Below are 23,741 nucleotides of genomic sequence, written 5' to 3'. Positions count from 1 at the left end.
TGCTGAGGTGACACAGCTGGTGAGAGGGAGAGTCAGGACTCACACTGGGTCTGTCTCAACCTCAGGGGGACCCTGCCACCTCTGCCCTTACCAGGCGGCCACAAGCATTCAGGGCCTGCCTCACACATAATAGGCCTGCAGAAATGGCCCTGAGCAGCAAGCTTAGATTTACATAGCAGTTTGAATGAATTGACCTGGGAGCAAGTTCAGTTTGTCCAAAGGTTACTCTGGGGACGGTGGTCTCTCAGAGGAGGCTCCCTTTGCCATACCCTCAGGCCTCGGTGCCTCTCTGGCAGTCTTGGGTACCTTACTTGGGTAAAAACAGCAGACAAGAACCCGAGAGAGATAGCTCTGTGTGGAGAGATTGCAGGGATCAGAGAAGACTTGGATGGTCTGGAAGGTAAATAAGAAACTCTCAGTTTCAAACAGAACACTTTATTGATGACCTTCTATGTGCTAAGTGCACCAAGGAAGAAAAGGCCATTGTCCCACTGGCCAACTGGGAGCTACTCTCACCTTGTTTACCTCTTCCTCTCCTGGCTACCCCTTAAGGAACACTCCCGAACCTACCCACCTGGAAAGAGAAACAGACCCAGCCTCACCTGACAGTCTCTTCCAGGCACTGTGTTGATCACTTTCCTTGTCTCCCTTAATCTTCCCAGCTTTTCTTTGGAGTAAGTTACTAGTATTCTCTCCAGCATATGGGAAACGAAGGTTTAAGGAGATGCAGTAATCTGCCCCATGCTGTAAAGTTAACCCATGACCACAGCTCTACGTTGTGTGCTGGTGATGGGTCTGGCTGTACAAACCACTCTAAGTGCCAGAGCCAGAGCCTGGAGACAGGTAGAAGGAGGAGAAAACACTGAGCCTACCCCTCAGCTGGGGTTCCCAGGGTTTCTTGGTAAATGACTGAAATTTTAGATAGTGCTATTAGAAGCTGTGCTAGCAGCCTTGCGGAATGGGAGAAACACTGGGTTTGAGTTAGACACACTTAGGTTTAAATTCTGGCTTTGTCACTTTGTAGCTCGTGACCTTGGGCAGGTTTTTTAATCTCTCTGAATCTCAGTTTCCTTATCTGTAAACTGGGGTAAGAATAACTCCCTTGCAGTGTTGTGTGAGGATTAGAGATGATACAAGTCGAGCGCCAGGCCTGGCGCGATGTAAGCCCCGGAAGACCTTGTGCAGACGGTCATTCGGTAGATATGCGCTGAGGACCTACTGTGTGCCAGGTACTATTCAAGACACTGGGAATTTAACAGTGAAAAGAAAAGACTCTTGCAATTGTTTTCAAATTTCCTAAACCAGAAACTCATCATTGTGAAAGGTCCTTTTAGAAGTCAGGAATAGCTAAACTCAGATTCAGTAAATAGATTTCTCTTTCTGTTATTTGTTAGCTGATGAGCTTGGAAAAGTCATTTAGCTTCTCCAAGACTCTACTTTTTTAAACTGTGAAATACATCATACACACAAGAGTACACAATAGGCCTATGTATACGTTAAAGAATAGTGTAATATATCCTGACCCACCACCTAAGTTTGGAGTGGAACATTCCCAGAACCTTAAAAGCCCCCTTTCCTCTTCCCATTTGCATCCCCTTCCTCACTCTCCACCACACTGTAACTAATATTATGAATTTTAGTTAATATGTCCTTGCTTTTCTTTGCAAGTTATCATCTCTGTACGCTTTACAAAACAGTGTATTGTTTAGTTTTACGTCTTTGGAGTTTACCTACATGTGTGTTGTCTGTGATGCACTTTTTTCACTCAATATCATGTTTCTGAGATTCATCCACTTCGGAGCACACAGCTGTACTGATTAGTTTTCAGTGCTGTCGTATTCCATAAGAATATGCCACAATTTGTGCATCCTTCCTCTTGTTGATGAACATCTGGGCTGTTTCCGGTTTGGGGCTATTATGATAAGCTAATACTGCTAGGAAGATGTTGTGCTTGTCTTCTGGTGCATGTGTAGGCTTTTCTCTAGGGCACATACTAGGAATGGAGTTGTTGGGCCACACGGAATTCCCTGTTTGGCATTACTCTACATGTCTTCCACAGTGACTGTACCAAAAACACTCCTTTAAGTAAACACTCCTTTAAGATAAAAGTTCCCCATCCTTTTTAACACTTGATATAGACTTCATTTCTAAAATGAAAAATTTGTACTGGAGGAGCTTCTAAAGTCTCTTTCGCCTATAATAAATGTATCATTCTTAACCTAAGGACCTGGTTTCTGGCTTATGTGTGTGCCTGTCTGATGTGTGGTGCACAGGTGGCCCCGTAAACGCCACAGCCTGACTCTGAGAGCCCTTTGCAGGGTCTGCAGGTGCAGCTGAAGCCCTTCCTCACTGGGCTTCCACCGACAGTGGGTGAGGGATCCCGTGGCTCTACATCCTTCCCAACACTTGGTGCTCTGTTCAGTTCAACCGAGAGGCTGATGTCAGGGCTGAGAACATACCAGGTGCTCAATTAATACCCACTGAATTGCATTTTTGCCATATGGATTGGGAGGGATATATATTTTCCCTGAGCATTGATTTTAAGAACAAGACGTGGAAGTATCAGAATCATGTATGTGCTAGCTCACCAGAGCCCTGGGGCTGGGGACAGTGATGGGATTTATGTCTGTCTTGGGCTTCTTGATCATTTGAAGGCTCCAGGTGAGGTGAACCGAAGTTAGTAGTCTCCACTGACCAGTTGTTCAGAGTCTGGCCTTGAACTTTGACCCTCTGACTTGTCTGGTTGGAGAGCAGGGGTGGGGTCTGGAAGATGGGGTGAAGAGAACAGAGGAGGTGCCAAATAGGCTGGGCAGAAGTAACTTCCCGCCTCTGGCAGAAGTCCGGAAATTCAGAGCCTTTTGGAGCAAAGACCTCTGCCCCGAAGGTGTTTTCCAGCATCATCCTGACCAGCCTGGAACTGTCCCATTCCCCCTCCACTGGCACCACCTGCTGCCACAGGAGGAGGCGAATGCCCACGGAGAATCCCTTCCCCTTCCAAGAGTTGAACACTCTGCCCGGGGGTGGAGGGTACCGGTTTGAAAGGCGTTAGATATACTCAGTGTCCTGGCAGCCAAATAAACAGCCAGCTGCCCACCCACCCAGCCACCCACGGGACAAAAGAATGTGGCTGGTTGGGCAGTTGCATGGGCCACCCCAGCCCACAATCCCGTAATTACCCATCTAGTCTGTTCCTGTCAGCTCCACGGGCAGGAGAGCACCTCTGCCCTGGGCCTTATCTTGGTCACCAGGCCCATGCTGGGCTCAGTGGCAGGGCCTCACCTATCTTTCAGCCACTTCTACCCCCAACTCTGCCCCAGTGTCTCTCTCTATACCAACCTTTGACCCTTTCGAAGCTCGCATATCATATAATAGCTGATAATCATAATAAACCAAAAGGTTACTATAACTTAATATGTTCCAGGCACTGGGTTAAATGTTTTTCGTGCATCTTCTCATATATACCTCTCAATAATCCTAGGAGGTAGGTAATATTGTTATCCCCACTTTACAGAAGAGAAAACTGAGTTCGAACAAGTTAAGAGGCTAAATTTCTTGCCCAAAGCCATCGAGCTCCCAAGTCAGAACCAGAACTTAAATTCAGGTCTTTCTAAGACCCGACGTGGGGTCCTTCTTCACCTGCCACTGCCTGTCCTGCCCTGCGTCCCCGTCCTTCAACTCCCCGCCCCTTCCTGTCTGAAGAGGGCTGGAAAAAGAGGCAGCAGGTGGTGCCAGTGGAGGGGGAATGGGACAGTTCCAGGCTGGCCAGGATGATGCTGGAAAACACCTTCAGGGCAGAGTTCTTTGTTCCAAAAGGCTCTGAATTTCCGGACTTCTGCCAGAGGCGGGAAGTTACTTCTGCCCAGCCTATTTGGCAAGCTTGCCAACTTCTTGGGTGCCATGATGTTGAGAATTGGGGGATGGGCTGCCTCAGGTAAAATTCCATTATAATGAACGCCATCTAAGATCTGAATGGCTTGGTTAAAATGGAATTATTTTAACCTGGGTGCAGTGGAAGAACTCAAATATGCAGCCTGAGAAACTAGAAATGAAATGGAGTTGATTCGCCCTTGAGTGTCTCTTAGGAAGGCTCTGGGAGGGTTTGGAGCCTAGGAGAAGGGTCAGATGCACCCCAGTTTCTCCTTGAATGCCAGGCTCCCCGGTGGTTGGGCAGGACTGGGAGGGAGCAAGGCTGTGACTGTCCAGTTGTCCATTTCCCCCACTGTGCTGTGAGCCCTTGAGAACAGGTCTGAACCCCATCTCTGAGGTGTCACCACTCCACACAATACCTAACTCATCATAGATATGCTCAGTAGATGTTTACTGGGTTGTTTTTTAGGTAGACCGAGTCCCCTAAGCTAGAAAGGAGAGTTGGAGGGCAATCGCTTCGTGTGACTAAAACATCCTTAAAAATCTGGCCTGCAGCTCAGATGAATTGAACCAACTGTGCATAATAACAAGCGCTAACACAGAGCAGGTGCCATGCGCCAGGCCCTGTGCTGAGCACTTGACATACGTTATCTCATTTAATCCTCACACATGAATGAGGTAGGTATTATTAATTTTCTCATTTGACAGGCCAGGGAACAGAAGCGTAGAGAGCTCAGGTCATTGGTTCTGGTCACACCTCTGGCAGGGGGGGAAGGCAGGGTTGGCACCCGGGCAGCCTGCCTCCAGAGCCTCTTCTCTCAAGTGTCTCCCTCGTCACAGAGCTCGGCTGAAACTGGGGGCTGGTTCCGGGAACTAGGGCCAGGTAGGGAACAGTGAGTGCCAACCCTGGTGGGATGGCACAAGCCTGGTCTAGAGGGACAGCCCTGCCTCAGGCCAACAGGGTGGCCACTGGAACTGCAGCAGTGTGGCCAGATTATACAATATTTTTAATAGGAAGCGGGACATCCAGGTTTTTTCCAAAAGTCAAATCTCTCTATTTTTTGGAAACATTGACAGCCAATTTAAAAAGGTATAATCACTGGTGGTGATGGGTAGGGGGGTGACAAACAGAACTCATTCATGGTCAGGTTTAGCCTGCAGGCCTCCTGTGTGTCCTCTGGTAGTTTCTTTCCTTTAAGAGATGACTGTTACCTGGAGGGGGACCAGGAAAGCCCTAGTGTATATAGAATTCCTTACTAAAGGCATGAATGATTCCCCTCCATGGGTACCCCTCCCATCGTGTGATAATACTTTACAATGCAGAGTGTTTCTTTCTGGAGAGTTATAATGAAATCTTTCAGTTTAATGATAAAAAATAAATATTCCCCTTTCCTCCTTATCTTTCTCTCTCCCTCCCTCCTTCCTTCCTCCCTCCTTCCTTCCTCCCTCCTTCCTCCTCTACTGTGTCTTCCCAGTCAGATATTTCCCTATAGATATTAGAAGGAAGGTTCGATGTAGAAAAATCAAAAGGAGACTAACAGTCAAAGAAAGGGTCTCTAGCCTCCGCCCCCCCCAAAAAAGTGGCATTTTTGGATTGGGCTCGGTAGGCAATGAATGACGCTTATCAGGTTGGGTCTGAAACCCTCACTCCACTGTGGGCTCTCCCGGGCTGCGAGGACCTCATGCTGTCAGAGAGGGGATCACGCTCCACGTTATACTTCAGAATGTTTTCTCACAGCTTTCCCCTTTATGCCTGAGTATAGGCTTCCTCCCCCTCTTAAATACCTGGAAAAAAAATTGTAAACTAATAACTAACATTGGTATGCAGTATAACAATTTTATAACACGCTTTTTTTTTTATCTCAGCTGATACAACATTCCTGTGAGATAGGCAAATGGGTATAGAATCCCCTTTTGGAGGCTTGGTCAAGTAGCAGTGTTTAATTCTTTTCCTCCCATTCCATAAGAGAGCCGTAGCCAGGGAGGATTGAAACCTGGTGTGCGGGGAGCCCCTGGCTCCCCCAGGCCTTCCCATACCTGCCACCCTCACTCCTCACCAGGTGGGGGGCTGGGAGGAACAGCTGGTAGTCCGGAGCCCCTGACTGAGGTCTCCACTTCCCTGAAACTCCCGCTCCAGGGTGAGTGTGGTGTGGGGCACGGGGAAGGCCCTAAACCAAAGGGTGGCCCGTGGCCGGCCTCCTCTCCACGCCCACCCCGACTGCCTGTCACCCTGAGCTATTATTCCCCAAGCTGGGCAGAAAACAGCTCACTCAAGAGAATTATTTTTGTCTCTGTTAAACTTCAATCCTGGACTACTGAAAAGCCTGGCTGCAGAAGTGTGTTTCAGGACAGGGGGAGTACTGGGAGAAGTGATGAGTTGGGGAGCAAAGGGGAAGCGGTGGGTGAAGGGGTACCACCTCTTCCCCCAGGGGCTGCGATGGCCACAAGCACTGGCCTTCTTCCCCAGAATGCTGTTCATCGGGCTGCCTGACCAGCGGCCACGCCAGCGGCCAGTGTGCAGCCTGCCCACCAGCTGGAGAGCAGTTCCCTCACAGCTCCTTCGATTGAGTGCAGGCCCTGAGCTGGTCCATCAGGTTCCTTCTCCGGGGATGTTCGCCTCTGCCCGAAGGAGTGTGGAGTGAAGGGGGTGGAAATTCTGTTACCTGGTGTGGAGGTCCAGGTGGGCAGCCGGGGGGGCTGCAGACGGCCAAGGAGGGAAAGAAGTTGTTGCTCTGGAGTACAGGCCTCTTCCCCCTCTTAAACATCTGGGAAAATAATTGTAAACTAGTAACTAACATTGGTATGGAGTACAGCAATTTTATAACACGCTTTTTTTTTAATCTCAGCGGATACAGCAATCCCGTGAGAGGATTGTTGGAGACCTGGGCTCAGCTTCTCCTGTACCCTGAGGCAGCAATGAACGCCACTCTGTGTAGCGAATCTGTTCCATCTTTGCCCCTGGGTACCAAAGAAAAACAAGGAAGAGGAAGATAGCCAATGGGTAGGGTTGGGGGAGGGGGTTTTAGTTTGGAGAGGGTTCATGGGTTAGGACAAAGGCCACTATTTCCTACCACTTTGTGGCCCCAGGGAAGAATCCTCCAGCGGTTTGGCCTGAAACATTGAAACAAGAGGGTTATCTTCAATGATAGCTCTAAGGGGAAGGCTGTGCTTGTGTCATGTCATCGGTCAGCAGTGAACGTGGACATCTGGACCCAGGGTAGGGGCTGGCGTGTGCCCACGCATGCAGGGGACTTCCCACACATGTCCATGGCGCAAGTTGTTTGTGACCATCGTGTGTGTGTGGCTGGTGCCCTTAGAGGGATTCCTGGCAACAGGGAAGTGACCTTGTTGACTGAGAGAGAGGAGTGAGCCAAGCGTGCTGGTGGACGCAAATGTGGGGACCGGTGGGTTCTGTGGTAAGGCAGCTCTCTCTGTCCCCGGCAACCGCATCTGGCCACCCTGGACAGATTGATGCGTCAAATAAGGATTGACTGGTGATGTGCCACTGAATTGTTCACAACTTCCATCTGCCCTTGTTGAACCTTTTGTTCTTTCTTTGGGTTTTCTCTCACAAAAAGTATGTTTTCCTATTTAGCTGCGCAGGATTTTCCAGAATTCTCTCCTCTACCTCTCCATTCCAGCTCTGTTACTGATGGAATAATCCCAGGGTAAAGCATCCCCCCCCCTCAAAGGAGAACAAGGGGTGTGCACCAGGGTGGTAGAAGAGGCCCACTGCCTTTCTGACCTGGGGGGCCCTTTCTCCTTGAGCAGTCGGGAAGGAGGCCCATTTTTACTTCCTTCACAAAGCTCAAGGTCAATTCCGGTTGGAATGGGAAGCTGAATGGAGTCTGAAAGTCTTTGGTTGCAAAATATCATTGCAGTAATTTAAAATTCCTGGTATTCAAGACTCAGTGTGTTTACGAGAAGAAGTACGCTCGGTAGAGGAAAGAATGGAATTTACTTCCGACTGAAATGAGTGTGGTCAGTTGGTTTATTTCTTTCTTATGTCCCCTCTCTCTCTCCAGCCATATGGAGCTAGTTTCTCCGCCTCCAAAATGCTCTTTCCCTTTTGCCTTTGCTCCTCTTTCCATAGCCTTTGCTCACATGGTATCACCTGCCCGGACCCCTCTTTACCCTTCTCACCACTGCCATGTTAAACAATGGTCTTTTCTGTCTCAGTTGAGAGGCAGAGAAGTGACGTCCTCTAAAGAGCCTCTCTCCCTCTCCAAGACCAGGCCAGGTGCTCTCCCACGTGCTCCCATCACACCTGTGCCTATCTGTATTGCAGTGCGGATCTGAGTTGGAGATTCCTGTTTGTCTCCCTCAGTAGACTGTAAGCTTCATGAGGGCCGGGTCTCTGGGCAGCTCACCATGGTGTCTCTGAGTCCTAGTATACAGCATGCCACATAGTCAGTGCTTAAAACCAGGCAGGGGTCACCATCATAGATAAGGCATCAGAGGCCAGAACCAATACCCAGCAGAGTGTGAGGCCAAGAAGAAACACTGTGGCCTCCTTGGCCCTCCAGTATGGTCCCCAAGAAGAAATCTATGCAGCACAGCAGGATGGCTGGAATTCTGACCAAACAGAAGCTCTGGAAAAGCCCTATTGGGGAAATCATTCTACACAGGAACTGAGGAGCAGCTTGGGGGTGTCTGCTGCTGCCCTCTAAAGTAAATGGGAACCTCCCCACTTGGCCTCTTCCTGAGAAGCCTCATGAATACGTGAGAAGTGTTCACCTCTTCGCTAATAATGCAGAAGAGAGACAGGATGCCTTTGGGTAAATCAGCCCCTTATGGGACTGGAGCTGTCTGGTAGAGAGTTACCCCAGCCCCACCCATCTCAGAGGACCCTGGGATCCCTCATGGATTCTGACACAGGCCTCAGAATCTATCCGAGGTTAAGCGAATGGCTTTCCAGGGCTGCCAAGAGCCGGCGGCAGCCCACTGAGCCAGAGCCAGCCCACTGCTTAGGTTAGGGGCCACGACAGGGCCACCCCGCTGCCAGGGTGGCTGCAGCCCTTACTGCCCCCCCCCCCCCCCCCCGGCTCCGGCCCCCTGGCCTCGGCCAGCCTTTCCCATCACTCTGCCTTCCGCTGCCTGCTGTGGTGGCCGTGAGTGGGGCGAGGAAGTGCCGCTGCCCTGATAACCGACAGGGGGCGCCCCCGGGCTGCTGAGCAGGGTCCCACTAAGGGGAGAACAGATGCCCGATAAGCCCTGGATGCCGGAGGAGGTAGGAAAGAGGCTCACGGGGTGAGAGAGGGAAAGGACGCGCTATGAGCAGAAGCGGTGAGCAATCGGTGGCACCTTGGGGGCCACGGCCTCATCTTCCTTGTGGAGGAAAAGTCCAGATGCGTAGCTCAGCTTCTCCGCTCGTCAGGGAGAGATTAGAACAATCCATTCTCCCCACCCCGAGCAGCCAGAGTTTTAGGAGTCACAGCCAATGGGTGGGGTAGTCCGTTTTTTCCCAGTTCAGCAGATATGTGGCTCTCTGGGCAATGTTTGTTTGGGCTGGAGCCACTGGGATGGAGAACAGGCTTCCTGGCCTCCACGGCACCTCTCTGGGCCCTGAACTCTCCACAAATGTACTAACAACAGTCAGCGCTCTAATAATGAGAGCAAACATATAAAGCTCCAGTGTGCCGGGCCCTGTGCTGAGTGCTGCGCAGAGATCTTGGTCCCCGTGACCGCCTGTGACCTGGGCACTCTCATGTCCCTATTTGTAGATGAGGACACAGGGATGGGTTCTGGGGGAAGCTGGACAGTAGTCAGGTAGCCAAGGGTGTCAGGCTGACCAAGGTGATTGTGGAGGTGAGCAAGGGACCTGATGCCTAGGATCCCAAATATCCCGCTTGGAGCTGGCAGGACCTGGGACTTAGGTACTACCTTTCCCACAGTCCAGGAAGAGTCTGAGGGATTCAGAGATTGCATTGATCCCAGAAGGAAAATGAGGAAGAGAAGGCTGGCCAGGGTGGTGGGCTGGAAGGGGTGGACCTAAAAACCGTTTGCCCCAGCAGGGGTGAACTTGGGCCTACATGAACTTGGGCTGGGGACCAGCAGTCAGAAAGATGCTTAAGCTGGGTAGAGGGTCATGGGGCACTAAAAACTGGCCTTGGGAATCACTTGGGAGAAAGAAGCAGCTCTCTCCTGTTGTCCTGGGGCCATTTTTTTTTTTTTTAGAAAATCAAGGAAAATCTCATTTAATCATTAGTTGCACCAGCAATCCCAGGGGTTCAGGTGTTCCCAGAGGAGGGCTAGATCTGCTCTCCCTGTATTCTTGGTGCTCTCCCTTTGGGCTGCCTCAGTTTCTACTCCTTGGTCTCCAAGTCACTGGACAAAGAGCCTCGTTGTCCCATCAACTTCCACCTGTGGCAGATGCCCCAGGGAAGTACTCCCACCCTGGTATCCCAGGAAAGCCACCCAGAAGAGCGAGATACACCCAGGCCAGGTGTATCCTGCCTCCCTCTAAAATAGTCTCTGACTGTTTTGAGTCCTCATCCATTTCTTCAGGCCAGAGAAGCCGGATGTGGGAGCTGAGATGGTCAGGCAGGAGCGAGTGGGTACCCCTCACCCACCACTTTGTTTTTCTGTATTGCTTGTAAGGACGGAGTCAGTGGTGGGTGGTCTCACTGCAGTCTGCCTCAGGGCCTCCTCGTGGCCTCTCCACAACTCCCCTCCTCTGAAGAATGAAATTCATGCCCCCTTCCGTGGCCTGTTTCTCTCCCACCTCACTCTGTTCCCCTGGGAAGCTGCTCGGGCTGGTGATGAGAGGTCTTGGGACCTGGCCAGGGTGGGGTTGGAGAAGCATCCTCCCTCCTTGTGTGGCCTTTGACAACTCGCTTCCCCTCTGGTGGCCTCAGTTTCTTCTGCTGTAAAACGAGAGAGATCGGGCTGCAGCTATGAATGGGCTGGTTCCCTATGCTTCACCGGCCACTGTCGCTGCCCACGCTTTCCGGCAGGGACAGGGCATGGCCTGCCTGTTACCTGGAGAACAGTAATCAACTCAGAAATCTTGTTGACAAAGCCGAGGGCTGAGTTTCCACTGGAAAAAGGCAGCTTGCAGGAATAATTGTTGTTGATAAGAAGTGGAAATATATCTAAGTAAGCTACGTATCTCCTGTCCCACTGCCTAGAGCTTCGTGGGTTCCTGCCTCTGGGTTCTGCTCAGCTCCAAGAAGCTACCAGTGCTCCCAAGAGTGACAGGACCATCTGCTAAGAAAGAGCCTTGATGAATGGCCAGTCGAGTGGGAGTCTGTAGCATGGCTTCTCTGGAGTGACCTGCTAACCCGTGACACCGTATGGGGTGTCAGTTCATGACCTTTACCAGGTTCTCAAAGGCGAGGTATATTCCCCAAAAAGTTAATTCAGAAGCGCCTTCAGGGGTAAAGTTATTCCTGAAACTGCTGGATCATCAGCCACTTAATTTCCCATCCTTCAGTCAGTCGTTAAACAGTTTGGTCCACCTCAGGCGTGTTCTTAGAGCTGCAGTGCTGGGGGCCAGCCTCCCCTGGAAACGACTGAGCCTAAGACAGAGGCGGCAGGCTGGCTTGGCAGAACTTATGCAGCTACTCACACTCTTCCACAGTGCCCTTTTCGTGGGCTGGAAACTTCTCTCCAGGTGAAGTCAAGGAGGCAGATGCTGTCTGCACTCACCACCTTATTCACTGCCCTTGTGGGAATCATGATCGTACCTGGGACATTCATGAGGTCTAAATCAAAATTAACTGTAGCCAGGCTAGCTTCCTGTGTTTCTCCCCTGAAACCTCACTCGCATCACAAACTTTGTAGATTTTTTTCTATCTTTTCATGACAATTTCCCAGCAGATGAGAAGTGTGCTTCTTTTTCTAATGTGTGTGGTAGTACCACATGGTGGCCCTACCAACCCCTCCTCCAGAGACACTGTGGGAATGGCCTAGTAGATTCATCTTAGATGGCTGCGGAGACCTGGTCTGGGACCAGTGGTTGAAAACTGTGGGGGCTATTTCATCTGTGCATAATGAAGAACTTTCTAAGCATAGAGCCATCCAAAGAGTATGGATTACCATGGGAGATAGTTCTCCAACAGAAAAGATATTTAAGTCCAGGCTAGAAAACTGGCTAGAATATTATAGAAGCGATTTAAGATGGTTGGAGTAGGTGGTGTTGAGTTTCCTTCCAATCTTGAGATATTCTGAGATGGCTGGTATCCACTGGGTTTTCCTTTGGAAATTGTAGTCTTTGGAAAATAATTTCCAAGTGTTCTCAGCCACGTTTAAAATATGTGTGTGTGTGTGTCGAGGAACTGGGGAGACAGTGGGGGAAGAAAGAATTGGGCCAAGTTCTAACTCTACAGTACACTTTCCTCTTTCCTTGCCCTCATTTCCACTCTATCCCCCCTCAGCTTCTTCTGGGAAGCAATGCTGAGACTTTTCTGGAGAAAGAATATGGGCTTATGTTGGGGATGGTGGAGAAGGAAGAAAAGGCATCACCTCAACTGGCCATGATACTGCTGTGCCTAAGTTATACTAGAATAAAGAGACAGCAAGTAAGAAGTTGGGTAGGTCATACAGCGTTCAGCACTCTATGGGCAGAGTTGCAAGGATGATGCAACAAGAAAAGGGCGTGCACGCATAAGCACATGTGCACTTGTGGCTGGCGTGTGCACAGGCCCATCCGCTCCAGAGAGAGCCCAGCGTGTGGTTGATTCCATGTGCGCCAATTTTAGGAAAAAGAGGAATTTTCTCCCCCTCTGCTGGGAAATCACTTAGCTTTGCATTTCTTTCTAGAAGGAGAGGGAGCTTTGAGCTAATGTCAGCAATTAGAAAGCACGTTTTGATCAGTCCAGTCCCAACCCTGCTGAGGGAAACCCCTCTCCTGGGCTCCCAGTCCCCATAGGACCCAAAGGGGCCACATCACTCCCGCCTTTCCTGCCCCTTAGCATCTGAGGGTGAGTGGGCCTCACCTGTTACTGGGAAGGTTGGGGAGAGCACTCAGTGAAGGAATTTCACTTCCTGAATGGTCTTAAGGCCTCATCATGATGGGAATTCAGCCTTGGAGTTGCATACTTTCAGAGCTAGAAAAGACCTTAGAAGTCAGACCTCTGTCTGCCGCTTGGTCCTCCTAGAGTCACAGCTTTACTGCCCTCAGGACTCCGAAGAGGGTCTAGTGAATGCAGCAGAGTTAAACCGAGCCCTGTAGCACACTTCGATCCTTGTCTTGCCGGGGGTCTCCCCAGGACACCCTGCGGTTCCCACCCTACAAGACTGTCCTAGGTGAGACTCTGCCCGGGGATGCCCATTCAGCAGAAACCACTGGAAGATGGGGTGTCTGTTGTGTGAGCTGACGGGCAGACGTGTGGGAGAGGCAGTGGTTGTGGCTTCGATGACTGGAAGGAAACACATTATCTCCTCATTTCTTGCTAAAGCAAGGTCAGGCCTGGGGTCAGGCTCAGGGAGGGGTTTTGATGTGGGATGCTGACCTTGGAGGAATGGAAGCCAGGGGCTTTCTGCAGAGCTGAGCTACTACCCCTCTGCTTCTCCAAGGCTCAATACTAAGGGTTTGGGTATTTCTAAAGCAGGGCAGGAGGGGGTGGCTCTGGGGACAGCCCCAGCAAAGGCAGTGGGATGCTCTTATACTCAGAACATGAATTGGGGGTGGGGGGTGTATGACGTGGCAAAGGGGGTGGTATTAAGCTGGGGCTTTTTCCACTTGTTTTTTTTTCGCCCTGTGTCCTTACCCCACGTTCCATGCACTTGGACCTACAGGCTAAATCTAGGACAATCTTTCCTAAAAGGACCACCCAGTAGTGCAAAGTTGCATGGGGAGGAGAGGCCCATCTTTTGAATGGGGTTTTCCCAGGTAAGAGGGGTTGGCTGGCAGAAGAGAGATCCTGGCTGATTTGGGAGCCTTGGAAGGAAAAGTGCCACGACGTTCTTCTGTCATGACCTGGGGATTGCCCTGTCTGCTCCTCCCTGACTTAGTGGAAGTGAAGGGTGTCCAGGGCACAGGGTGAAGAAATGACTGAGTTATCTTCCTTAGGAAAAGTAGAGCAGGGACTCGGGGCTCAGCTACCTCGGTTCAGATCTGGACTCCAAAGGCAATCATCTCTGTGCCTCAGTTTCCCCATGCCTAAAATAGGGGTAATAACAGTACCCGCCTGCGAGGTTGTTGTGAGGATTAAATGAGTGAGGGTACAGGAGGAACTTGAAGCAGGGCCCGGCGTGAATATTAGCGCCTGTGCTGGTGATTATCGCTGGGACGTGTTGAGTTGGCAGGAGGCAAGGGCAGCCCTTGGCCATTGCAGGCAGCCAGCCTGTCCTTGTTTGGTCCCTGGCACCCCCACTGGCCTGGCCGTGGGACCCTGGGCAAGTCTCTCAAAGTGCCCTACCTGGAGTTTGGTTTTGCCATCTGTAAAATGAGATTGCTTCTCATCTCACAGGACTGTTCGGAGGTTACATGAGATCCCGGGTGGCACATAGTAGATACTCAAACACTTTCTCTTTAAGCTCAGGGATGGTAGGCTACCTGGATCTCAGGTCTGACCTCTAAATATCTTAGGGGCTGAGAGCAGGAAAGCAGTGGTCCTTTCTGTACCCACTTGGTCCTTAACCTCAGCCTTCCTGAGGAGCAAGCAGGGAGTCTGGGAAATTGCTAAGGCCATGGGGTAGAATCTAGAAGAGCCCGGTTGGCTGGGGGGCCTTGGGCGATACAAGCAGAGGGAGCAGAGGAGAGCCTGGCTTGGAGGAAGTGGCCACATGTCTGTACGTGCAGGTACCCCTCCTCCAGCCACGGTCCTTGGGAGTGGGCCAGCCATGTTCACGTTACCTCAGTAGGGTCCACTGACACTTTCCTCACTTGTTCCTTGGGGATGGGCAGTGCCTGAGGGGGTGGTAGACCGGTCAGTGGGCTGGCAGTCTTAGGACTGGGCCCAGATCTTGGATGCCCCTTGGGCTCTCCCCTTCTCTGGCTAGTCGGGCCACTAGGAGGCGGTGAAACAAAAGCTGGGGGTCTGAACCTCCCCCATATGGGGTTTGCCTGAAAGGCCTTTGCCAGGGTTCGGGGTCAGGCACCTGCATGTCTATTATCTCCCCAGCCACTTCCTATTGGCGTCAGCGAAGGGAGGAAGTGTGTGTGTGTTTGTCTGTCTGGGTGGGCAAGTAGCACTGAGCGTGGGTGGAAGTGGGAAGGGTGAAATTCCACCAGCCCCACCTTGGTGACCCATCACGCCACCAAGACCCAGAGTCTGGACACTGGAGTCAGCCCACCTTCAGCCTTCGCCGAGGCCGGAGGTGTTGAGCATGTCTGGGGAAGAGCTAAAAGTGGCAGAAAACATCCTGTTTGAAAGCAGTGCGTTGCTGTATTTAACCCCTGCAGCACCTGCTCCGCCTACACCCAGTCTCCGCAGACAGCGGATCCCACACACCTGTCTTTGAAGCTATCCCAAGAGGCCAGGGCTAACCTGCACCATTCCCAGCTCCCGGGTGGCCTCTGCCATCGCCCGGGCACCGGTCTCCTTCCTGCCCTCAGCAGCCTGCCAGGCCCCCCTCTGGCTCTGCCTTTCCGAACATCCCTAAAACCTGGGGGTGGGGCCGTGGGAGCAGTCGAGCTCCCTTGGAAGAAGCCCTTCCTCCCTCCCAACACTCTCTGCAGCTCTTTCCGTTTGCCCATGTGCTGGCGGCCCCCCCCCACCCCTTCCCGCTGCTCTTGCTGCCCCCGGCCTCCAGCAAGGGCTGCTCCTGGCTGCCGGCTGTGCTCCTGCCCCTTCAGTCCTGCCAGTGATGACGCCACATGTCTGCCCCCAACAGATCACTTCCGTCAAGTTTTCAGTCCCTGATCTGGGGACTAAAGCCCCTGGAAAGAGCCTCTCATTCGGCTTGACGAGCTCTCTGGCGGTGAGGTCAGCGCTGAGCTGTAAAGCGCTTCCCCCTTTTCATTTCAGAGTCCTTTTGGTTGGAAGCGTCTGCGAGCCCTCACAGAAGGGCACCTCTGCGCTCGACTTCCCTTCCCTCCTGCTCCTTCAGGTGGGTGTTTCCTCCTCAGCCACAACCTCCTGGCTCTCTGTTATCCGGGGGCGAGGGGAGGCGGGCATGGGAAGGCGGTGGGCAGGGGGAAGAGGAGATACTCCCTTGCCCTTGGCAAACGTGGGTCGGTCCAGTCCTGTGTCAGCAGAGTCCTCAGCGGCCCGCGGCCGAGACCTGGAGCCAGGCTGATCGGGCTGAGGCCTCAGAGGGACGGGCTTGCAGATGCCCAGGCCAGGGCCCCAGGGGGCCATCCAGCATGGTGAGGTTTCCTATCCAGCTCCCAACTCCTTTCTCTTTCCTGCCCTCCACGGTCTCTGCCTGTCACTCCTGGCACTGCCAGCTCTCAGGCCATATGTGCCTGGGACTCTTCTCCACCTCTGGACTCTGGTCCTGGGCCCTGGCTTCTTGGTAGCAGCGCATAACCCCAAGCAGGGCTGAGTTGTCTCTCAGCTCACCTGAAATTGTCCTGTTCACTCTGGGCCCCTGGCTGCCGGGTCCAGCCTTCTGTCAGGCCTAACCCAGTGCCTGGGGTCCCACCCCCGGGCCAGGAGCCTTCCTGCCATCACTCTGTTGCAGGAAGGCACAGTTGCCCAGCTGTGGTGTCGTGTTTTTTCAATTCCCTTGCATCATCACATCTCCAGTGGGCCCAGATGATGCTGAATACTTGTTGGACTGATCTGAATGATTTCCTTCCACCCTCACATTTAATTTCTCCTTTTTCCACCAAACCCACCGGATGTTTGGTCGCTGGATGACACAGACTCTGTAGCAACATCACGATGACTGGGAATTGCATCATCTCAGCTGACCTGGGGTCAAGCCGCAAGCATCCTAGACAGTTTCTCTTCTTGCCCCACAATGGTACTGGGCCTCTGGGATCCCTGCCCACTTCTGGGATGTGGGTGACACTCCAGGAGCCTGGAGTCAGCCTGGACTTAATATGGGCTATAAGGACAGTGTTGACAATGCCAAAGGCACTCTCTTTTATTTTTAGTTGTTTTACAGTTATGAAGTGTTTTATGTATGCAGATGAGCATATAAAACGGAAAATAGTGTTTTAGTAGTAGTAATAAGACACTGTATACCTACCACTCAGAGAAATGGAATGTGGCTGCTGCATAATGCCTCTGTATGCCCTCCCCAATCTTACTCCCCCAAAAGTTTCTGTTAATCATTCCTGTGTTCCTTTTTTTTTTAAGTGTTTCTCTCTCTGTCTCTGCATGTGTATACATATAAACATTATTGTTTAACAAGTATCAACCTAGCTGTGATAGGGATGGGCAACAGGGTCACTATTATTACTTTAAAGTTCCCAGGAAAAGAAGAGCTGAAAGAGAAAGTTAGGGGATCCAATACATCTGCCTGTGATCAGGGCCCCTCTGTCCCTGCAGGACTGACAATACCTGTCCTTATCTGTCCAGCTTCCTTTGTTTGGCTTGAAGCTCTTGGTGAGATTTTGCTTTTTGCAAAATTAAGTATTTGTTTTGTGCACTTCGTAATTATAGTTGCTAGAAAACCTCAATGTTTGGGCTTCTCTGGGCCTCATTTGTATAACAAGTGATAATAATAGTACTTGCCTCATTGCGGTGAGATGAAGATGGACTGAAATAAGACCCTACCAGGCATTGATGTGTCAAACCTCAGCTCAGATTGAGAGCCTAGCCATTGGAAAGAAAGAAGCTTGGAGCTTCCCAAGGGCCCCCGGAAGTTACCTCTCTCACCTCAGTGGGAGGACGTGGCACCAGGGTAGGAGGGGGTAGGGTGCTTGTCCCCTCACCACTGGCTTTCTCTCTTGTTCTTCTTCTGTCCTGAGGGACCCTCCTGCCCTGGAGCCAAGGCACTTAAACCTGTAGCAACCCATGTGAGGACTCAGATAAAACTGGGAGGCAGCAGGGTCTGAAACCATTTCAGGGAGGCAGGAGGGACCCCAGAAGCAGCTCTGAGCTGCCAGCAGTGGGGACCAGAGGCAGCAGGTGAAGCCAAGGCCCCAGTTTGCCCAAGGGAAGACCTGTCAGCAGCTTCCTGAGAAGGATCTCCCAAAGCTATATATTTTGTTCCCTCTATCTCTTTCCCCCCTTTCTTCAAGTGTGAACTCCGTCTCTAGATAATGCCTATTTATAAAAGCCATCTCTGAAAACAAAATTAGTTCACTGTATATGACTCACATTACTCAGAAGGACGTTCAGAACGATGTGTTGAATTTATATTGAAAAAAAAGAGAGAGAAAAAGACTGATGAATTTGGTACCAGGACCGCAGGGGCACAAATCCTGTCCATCCTGAGCAGGAGGGCGGCGAGGAGCTGGCACGACAGGGTCTGATTTGGGCATGTAATCCATCCTCTTCCCCTCGCCCTGAAGGAAAGAGGGGCCGAGGGTTTCCCTCTGCGTTGGAGGCTGTTGGAGGACCCTCGTCCCTCCTGGAGGGGACACTGGGCAAGAGAGGCCTCTGACCTGCGGCGGGTCCACTGCTGAGGTGGAGCTGAGGCCAGGGGTGGGCGTATGTTCATTCGCATAATCCTTCCTCACACCCGGTGAAGAAAAACACATGCTTCAGATGAGGACAGTGGGGTGCAGAGAGGCTGAACATCTCACGCAAAGTAGCCCAGCCCATAGGCAGCAGGCGCAGCCTCTCTTCCCTGGCACCTCAGTTCCAGGCCACGCCGTGAGCATCACTGCAGCGCCCACCCCCCACCCCCGCCACAGATTTGCTCCGAACTGGGTTAGGAGCCCTCCTTCTGCTTGTGGCCAGCAGAGTGTCAGGAGGGTGAGCTGGGGACCGAGAGCCACGAAGGGAGGGCACCGAAGAATCCTGCTCCGGCCTGGGCCCCGGGAAGCTGCCCAGCTTTGCTGAGCTCCTGGCGGAAGGGCCGCCAGCCAGCCCTGGCACTGTCTCACCCCTGCCCGCTGTCCTCGCAGGGATGGAGGCGATGGCAGCCGGCGCTTCCTTACCTGACCCCGGCGACTTGGACCGGCACGTGCCCCGGATCTGCGGTGTGTGCGGAGACCGAGCCACCGGCTTCCATTTCAACGCTATGACCTGCGAAGGCTGCAAAGGCTTCTTCAGGTAAATCCTCCCCAAGGGCGAGGGGGAGGAGAGGAACGGGGTTTCCCAGGAAGAGACCCTGCGTTTTCTGTGTCTCCTTCCCTACCAGGCCCGGGCACACGCCAGCTCTCACAGCCCCCGGGGGGCGATAGGGTCTCGAGGCGATCTTCTTCCTCCTCTGCCCTCAGCTCCAGCTCATCCTCTGACCCCCTCAGAAACTGCTTTCCTGAGGTGGCATGTAGGTCCCCATCCTTCCATTACCCCTTGACCTGCAGCCCCCTGCACCGACCCACGTGTCTGTCCTCCCAGAGCAAACCTCCTACCAGTTGATGATCACAGCTTCCTAATCCAAGAGACCGGCATGGCCTCGGGGAGGCCCAAGAACTTGGCCTCAGAGCTTGCCCTCTCCCCCCCACCGCCCCATCCAAATCAAACCATTCCCTGGAACAAGGGAAACTGCATCCCTGGCTGGACCTCCATGGTTGATCTGTGCCCAGATCTACATCCACGGCTTGCTTGTCCCGGGTTGGAAAGCCAACCTCAGAATGCCCAGGAAGCGCAGGCGTTCCTGTTTGGTCAGGGCCAGTTCCTCTATGAGCAGCTTCCTCTCTTCTCATGCGAGCCCAGCACTACCAGCGCCAACAGTATGGGAAAGTACTAGACAGGCTAGACAAAGGCTGTTCCCATCCAGAACCAGGGAGGGAGCATAGGGAAGTGATGAATTGCAGGATGGGATTGTGAACCATGAGAAATTAGCATTTGGCATATTTTGGAGAGAGAGAGAGAGAGAGGGAGAGAGAAGCCTGCAAGAAGGTGACCAAAAACGAGCTTCTGTATAATAGTCTTGTTGGAGGTGAGTAAAACTAAGGGCAAGGCTTTAGCCATCAAAGAGAGGAAAGAGTCAGTCAAGTCCAGAACAAGGACTCCTATTTCCCTGAACGGGCATTGAGGGCAGAGTGAATCAGAGGCCTCAGGATGTCTGGGGTGCTCCCCTCCAGCTCGGGGACCCCTGGGCTCTATATATACAGGCTCCCGACTCACCTGCCCTCTGTCTCGGGAGCTGGCAGGCCTGCAGTTTCACTGCCTCGAGCAACCGCTGGGCCGCGGGCAGGGTTTCTGTGGGTGCTAACTGCCTGTGCGGCCTGGCACTTGTTGCCTACTCAGCTTCCCGGCAGGCTGCTCCGCATCTCGGGAACCAGACCGGCAGCGTCGCTGGTTCCAGGTCCTGTTGCCACGTCTCTTGTTCCTCTGGCCTGAAGCCCGTGCTTTCTGCAGGGTGGGCCTTCCCGAGCCCAGGCCTTGTGTCCCAGGTGCCACCTGGACCCTTTGCTGCCAGGGCCTGGGGAAGGGGGAGCTGCCTTCAGAGTGGAAATGGAGAAGGAGTCTGGGTGCTCGCATCAGGGCCTGCTTCGCATCTTAAAACCAGGCAGAAATGTGTGGGCTATAGTGCTACTGTGCCGTTAATTAATTGTCTGTCTTTGCTCAAATCTCTTGACTTCTCTATGTTTCAGTTACCCCAACTAACCACATGGGTGTGTAAATACCCGACCCCTCTAGTATATAGAATAAACTGAGGATTAATGAAATAACGTATACAAAGGTGTTTTGAGAAACAAAGCACAATAGAAATATATACATATTTGAGCCTGATGGGTCAATACTGATGTCCTTCGTGGAACCTTGCCCTAATAAACCAAAGTCTCTCCAGCCATCCACCCTCCTTTTGTTTTCGCTTTCACACACTGCCTCCCAGATTTTAATGAGCATCTGTGATCCGAGCATTGGACTAGGAGCTGGGAACATGGAGACCCAGACAAAGGTCATATCTCGTCAATCTGTGACCCAAACGTCTCCAACTGCTCTCAGGGCTGTTTGGTTGATTCATGGACCCCACCCCAAATCCCCTCTCTTTCCAGGTCACCACCCACTGGGGTTCTGCTCTGAGAGATGGGACTCTTAGGTGGCTGCTTATTGGATTATGACATGTGGGAGTTCCTCACTAGAGTAGCTCCGACCCCTGTGCACCTGGGCTTGCTGCCCTCAGACACACCACTAGGCGGTGAATCCTTGGGACAGACCCATTAGGCATCCGGGTGGAGGGAGGACAGGAGATGCCAAATGGACGGGGACGGCAGGTTTGCACATCCAGGGCACCACGGACCAACAGTGTGGCTTGCTGCACATGGGCACATTGTGCTATCGTAACCCAGCCTCAGCCCCTCTCTCTGAGACGCCTCAGAGTTCTGCTGCTGGCTGCTGGCCACAATGCCCTGCCTGCAAGGCCTGGCATTACCAGCAGCAGGCTGCTTTTATCTTGTTACCCTGTCCTCGGTCTCCCTTATATCGTTACTATCTCTGCCTTGATGACTGAGCCAGGCTGCACTTTCTGAAGAGCCAACATCTCTGTTGTTTGGCTTGAATTTTGTTTTATAAATACACACCCAAACGCACACACGCGTGCACGCACTGTTGATCTTCGTTGTTTGTGGAGTCCGTATCTGCAAATTTGACTACCTGCTAAAATTTACTTGTAATCCCCAAATCAATACTTGCGGCACTTTTGTGCTCATTTGTGGACACGCGCAGAGTGGAGAAAAATTCGAGTCTCCCGATGCACACGTTCCCAGCTGAGGCCACGCAAGACGTCCTGCCTCTGCTTCAGCTCTCACGCTGTAAACAAGTGTCTTTTTCTTGGTCTATTTAGTGCCACCCTTTTTGCATTTTTGTACCTGATGGTGATTTCACTGTTCAAGATGGCACCCAAGCCTGGTGCTGAAATTCTGTCAAGTGTTCCTAAGCACAGGAAAGCCACAAGTTGCCTTACAGAGAAAAGACGTGTTACACAAGCTTTGTTCAGACGTGGGCTATAGTGCTGTTGGCTGTGAGTTCAATGTTAATGAATCAACAGTATGTATTAAGTGAGGTGCCTTTAAACAGACAACACACATGAAACAAAGTTATGTACTGATGGATTGATGAAAACGTTGTGACCAGAGGATCTCAGGAACCTAACCCGTATTCTCTTAGGAGCGATGGTTCAATATTTGCTGATGGTTCAATATTTGCTTGATAGAACATAACTACCTTGAATAACAAGAATAGACTGTCTATATATAATTTCTTCTCTTCTTTCCCCCCCTTCCCCTACTTCTCCTCCTTTGCTTCATCCAAATTCTGTTTGATACTCTTCCACTTTAGTCTATTTCAAATAGTTGTTCGAGAATTCCATTGTCACTTATGTCTGTTTGTGAAATCCTGATCCTGGGAAGGAAGGCCTCTGTCAGTGGGAGGTACTTCTCTGTGTCGGGTACCACATCCTTGAGAACATAAAGATAACACAAGTCCTTGCTCTCAAGGAGCTCACTCAACCCTACAGTAGCAGTTCTCAAGGCAAGAGCATTACTTTGGTGTTGAGTCACTGGCTATTTTCTAAGCCCTGGGGTATAAGCCCATTTGACCATTTAGTGTTTGATTGACTTCTAAGTCAAGCTAAACCGCTCTAGAAGCTAGAGCTCTGGTCATCCCAGCAGGTCCAAGATTTATAATCAAACCAAAGTGTGATTATGGGGGTTGGTCAGTTCTATTGACCCATGGTCAGGAATTAGAGACTATCGCCGGCCAATTCCTCCTGCAAGCTATTTCATGTTGTTTCTGCTTCTTGCTCCTCTAGAATACATGTACTTCCTCAGAGAAAGATTTCCAGTGTGAATAAAAGGTTGGCATGGGCAGGTTTCTAGATGGTTATATGTCTTGGTAATAGGTTAACAACCAGAGCACAAGCAAGAGCCATAGGAGGAAAATATGTAAGCCCACTACAAAGCATGTATATATACACACACACACACATATATATATATAGTGATGATCTGTGGATGTGGATGAATCTCTGGTCATGAATGGCTTTGTCCAGATTTTGATATAAGGGAAAGGTGTAAAGGACAGAGAAGAAAAGTCAGAAAGACCCTTTTGATGAAGAGAATGAAGAATACTGGCGATGTTTAAGAGGTGGACTTGGAAGGCAAGGTTGAGAAACAGATCACTGCTTGCCTCTGTATGTCGTCTCCCTCCTCCTCATCAGGACACCGTGAAGCTGACATGTGCAGCAAGCGCCAAGCCAACAAAGACGGTGTGGAGAAATGCCTTCTTGTTTGTGAGCCCCAAGGTTCTCAGGGACCTTGTTAATGACGGGCCTTGGGGGGCACAGGCTGGTGAGGATCCAGGTACATGAGGAGGGTTCTGGCTTTCAGGAAGTTCATCCTGACAATATTTGCAGCAGCTGTGCTGTGAAGGGAGCAGAGCAACGGGGCAGGTGTCCAGCGACCCAAAGTGCTTAAAGGCAGTAGAGTAAATAGAGAGGGGAGGAGTGGCCACTTGGGGCATTCTGTGGGCACAAGTGAATGAGTCACCAAGAGGTTGGTGTTGCTGGAGAGAACTTTGTCCAGGCCAGCTTGGCATCTGGCCTCTCTCCATAGCTGCTCAAAGATGTGAACGGAAGAGAACGAGGGGGTCAGCTACGGATCAGCCAAGAGTGATGTTTGGAAGCTTGTGGGGAGGAGGCCAGAATAGTTGGAGAGGGAACGCCACTGGAGGTGTCAAGAAAGGCAGCTACGTGGACATGAGGAAGAGGGTACATTTCTTTCTGGTCAGTGTTTCATTTCCTTAGGAAGCCAGCACTCTCCTCAGGGCTCACTGGTGTGAATTCCCTCTAGACACACGCTGGGAATCCTCTCCGTGCGATGGCAGTAGAGGTGCCAGTGGAGAGGATGGCCATATGTTATCCCCTACTTCCAACCCGCCCATCTCAGATCCTGCCTCTATCCCAGTGGCTTCTCT

The 23,741-nt window shown here is 51.6% G+C and overlaps 1 protein-coding gene across 4 annotated transcripts in view; it reads left to right on the top strand.

Annotated features, from left to right (window-relative positions):
* VDR (vitamin D receptor) overlaps window positions 1-23,741 on the top strand; it is a 55,090-nt gene that overhangs the window by 4,580 nt on the left and 26,769 nt on the right. Inside the window, exons 2-4 of one of the 4 annotated variants that reach the window (XM_036866122.1) lie at window positions 15,783-15,864; window positions 15,999-16,123; window positions 18,782-18,929. In XM_036866122.1, the coding sequence (XP_036722017.1) occupies window positions 16,087-16,123; window positions 18,782-18,929 (185 nt within the window). In that variant the 5' untranslated portion in view covers window positions 15,783-15,864; window positions 15,999-16,086. Of the gene's footprint in view, window positions 1-15,782; window positions 15,865-15,998; window positions 16,124-16,624; window positions 16,726-18,781; window positions 18,930-23,741 lie in introns of all 4 variants that reach the window. The other 3 variants (XM_036866121.1, XM_036866123.1, XM_036866124.1) reach the window with 3 other exon arrangements.

The sequence above is a fragment of the Balaenoptera musculus genome, chromosome 10 (genome assembly GCF_009873245.2).
Source record: "Balaenoptera musculus isolate JJ_BM4_2016_0621 chromosome 10, mBalMus1.pri.v3, whole genome shotgun sequence".
Classification (NCBI taxonomy): domain Eukaryota; kingdom Metazoa; phylum Chordata; class Mammalia; order Artiodactyla; family Balaenopteridae; genus Balaenoptera; species Balaenoptera musculus.
This window is presented reverse-complemented; position numbering and strand designations above follow the sequence as displayed.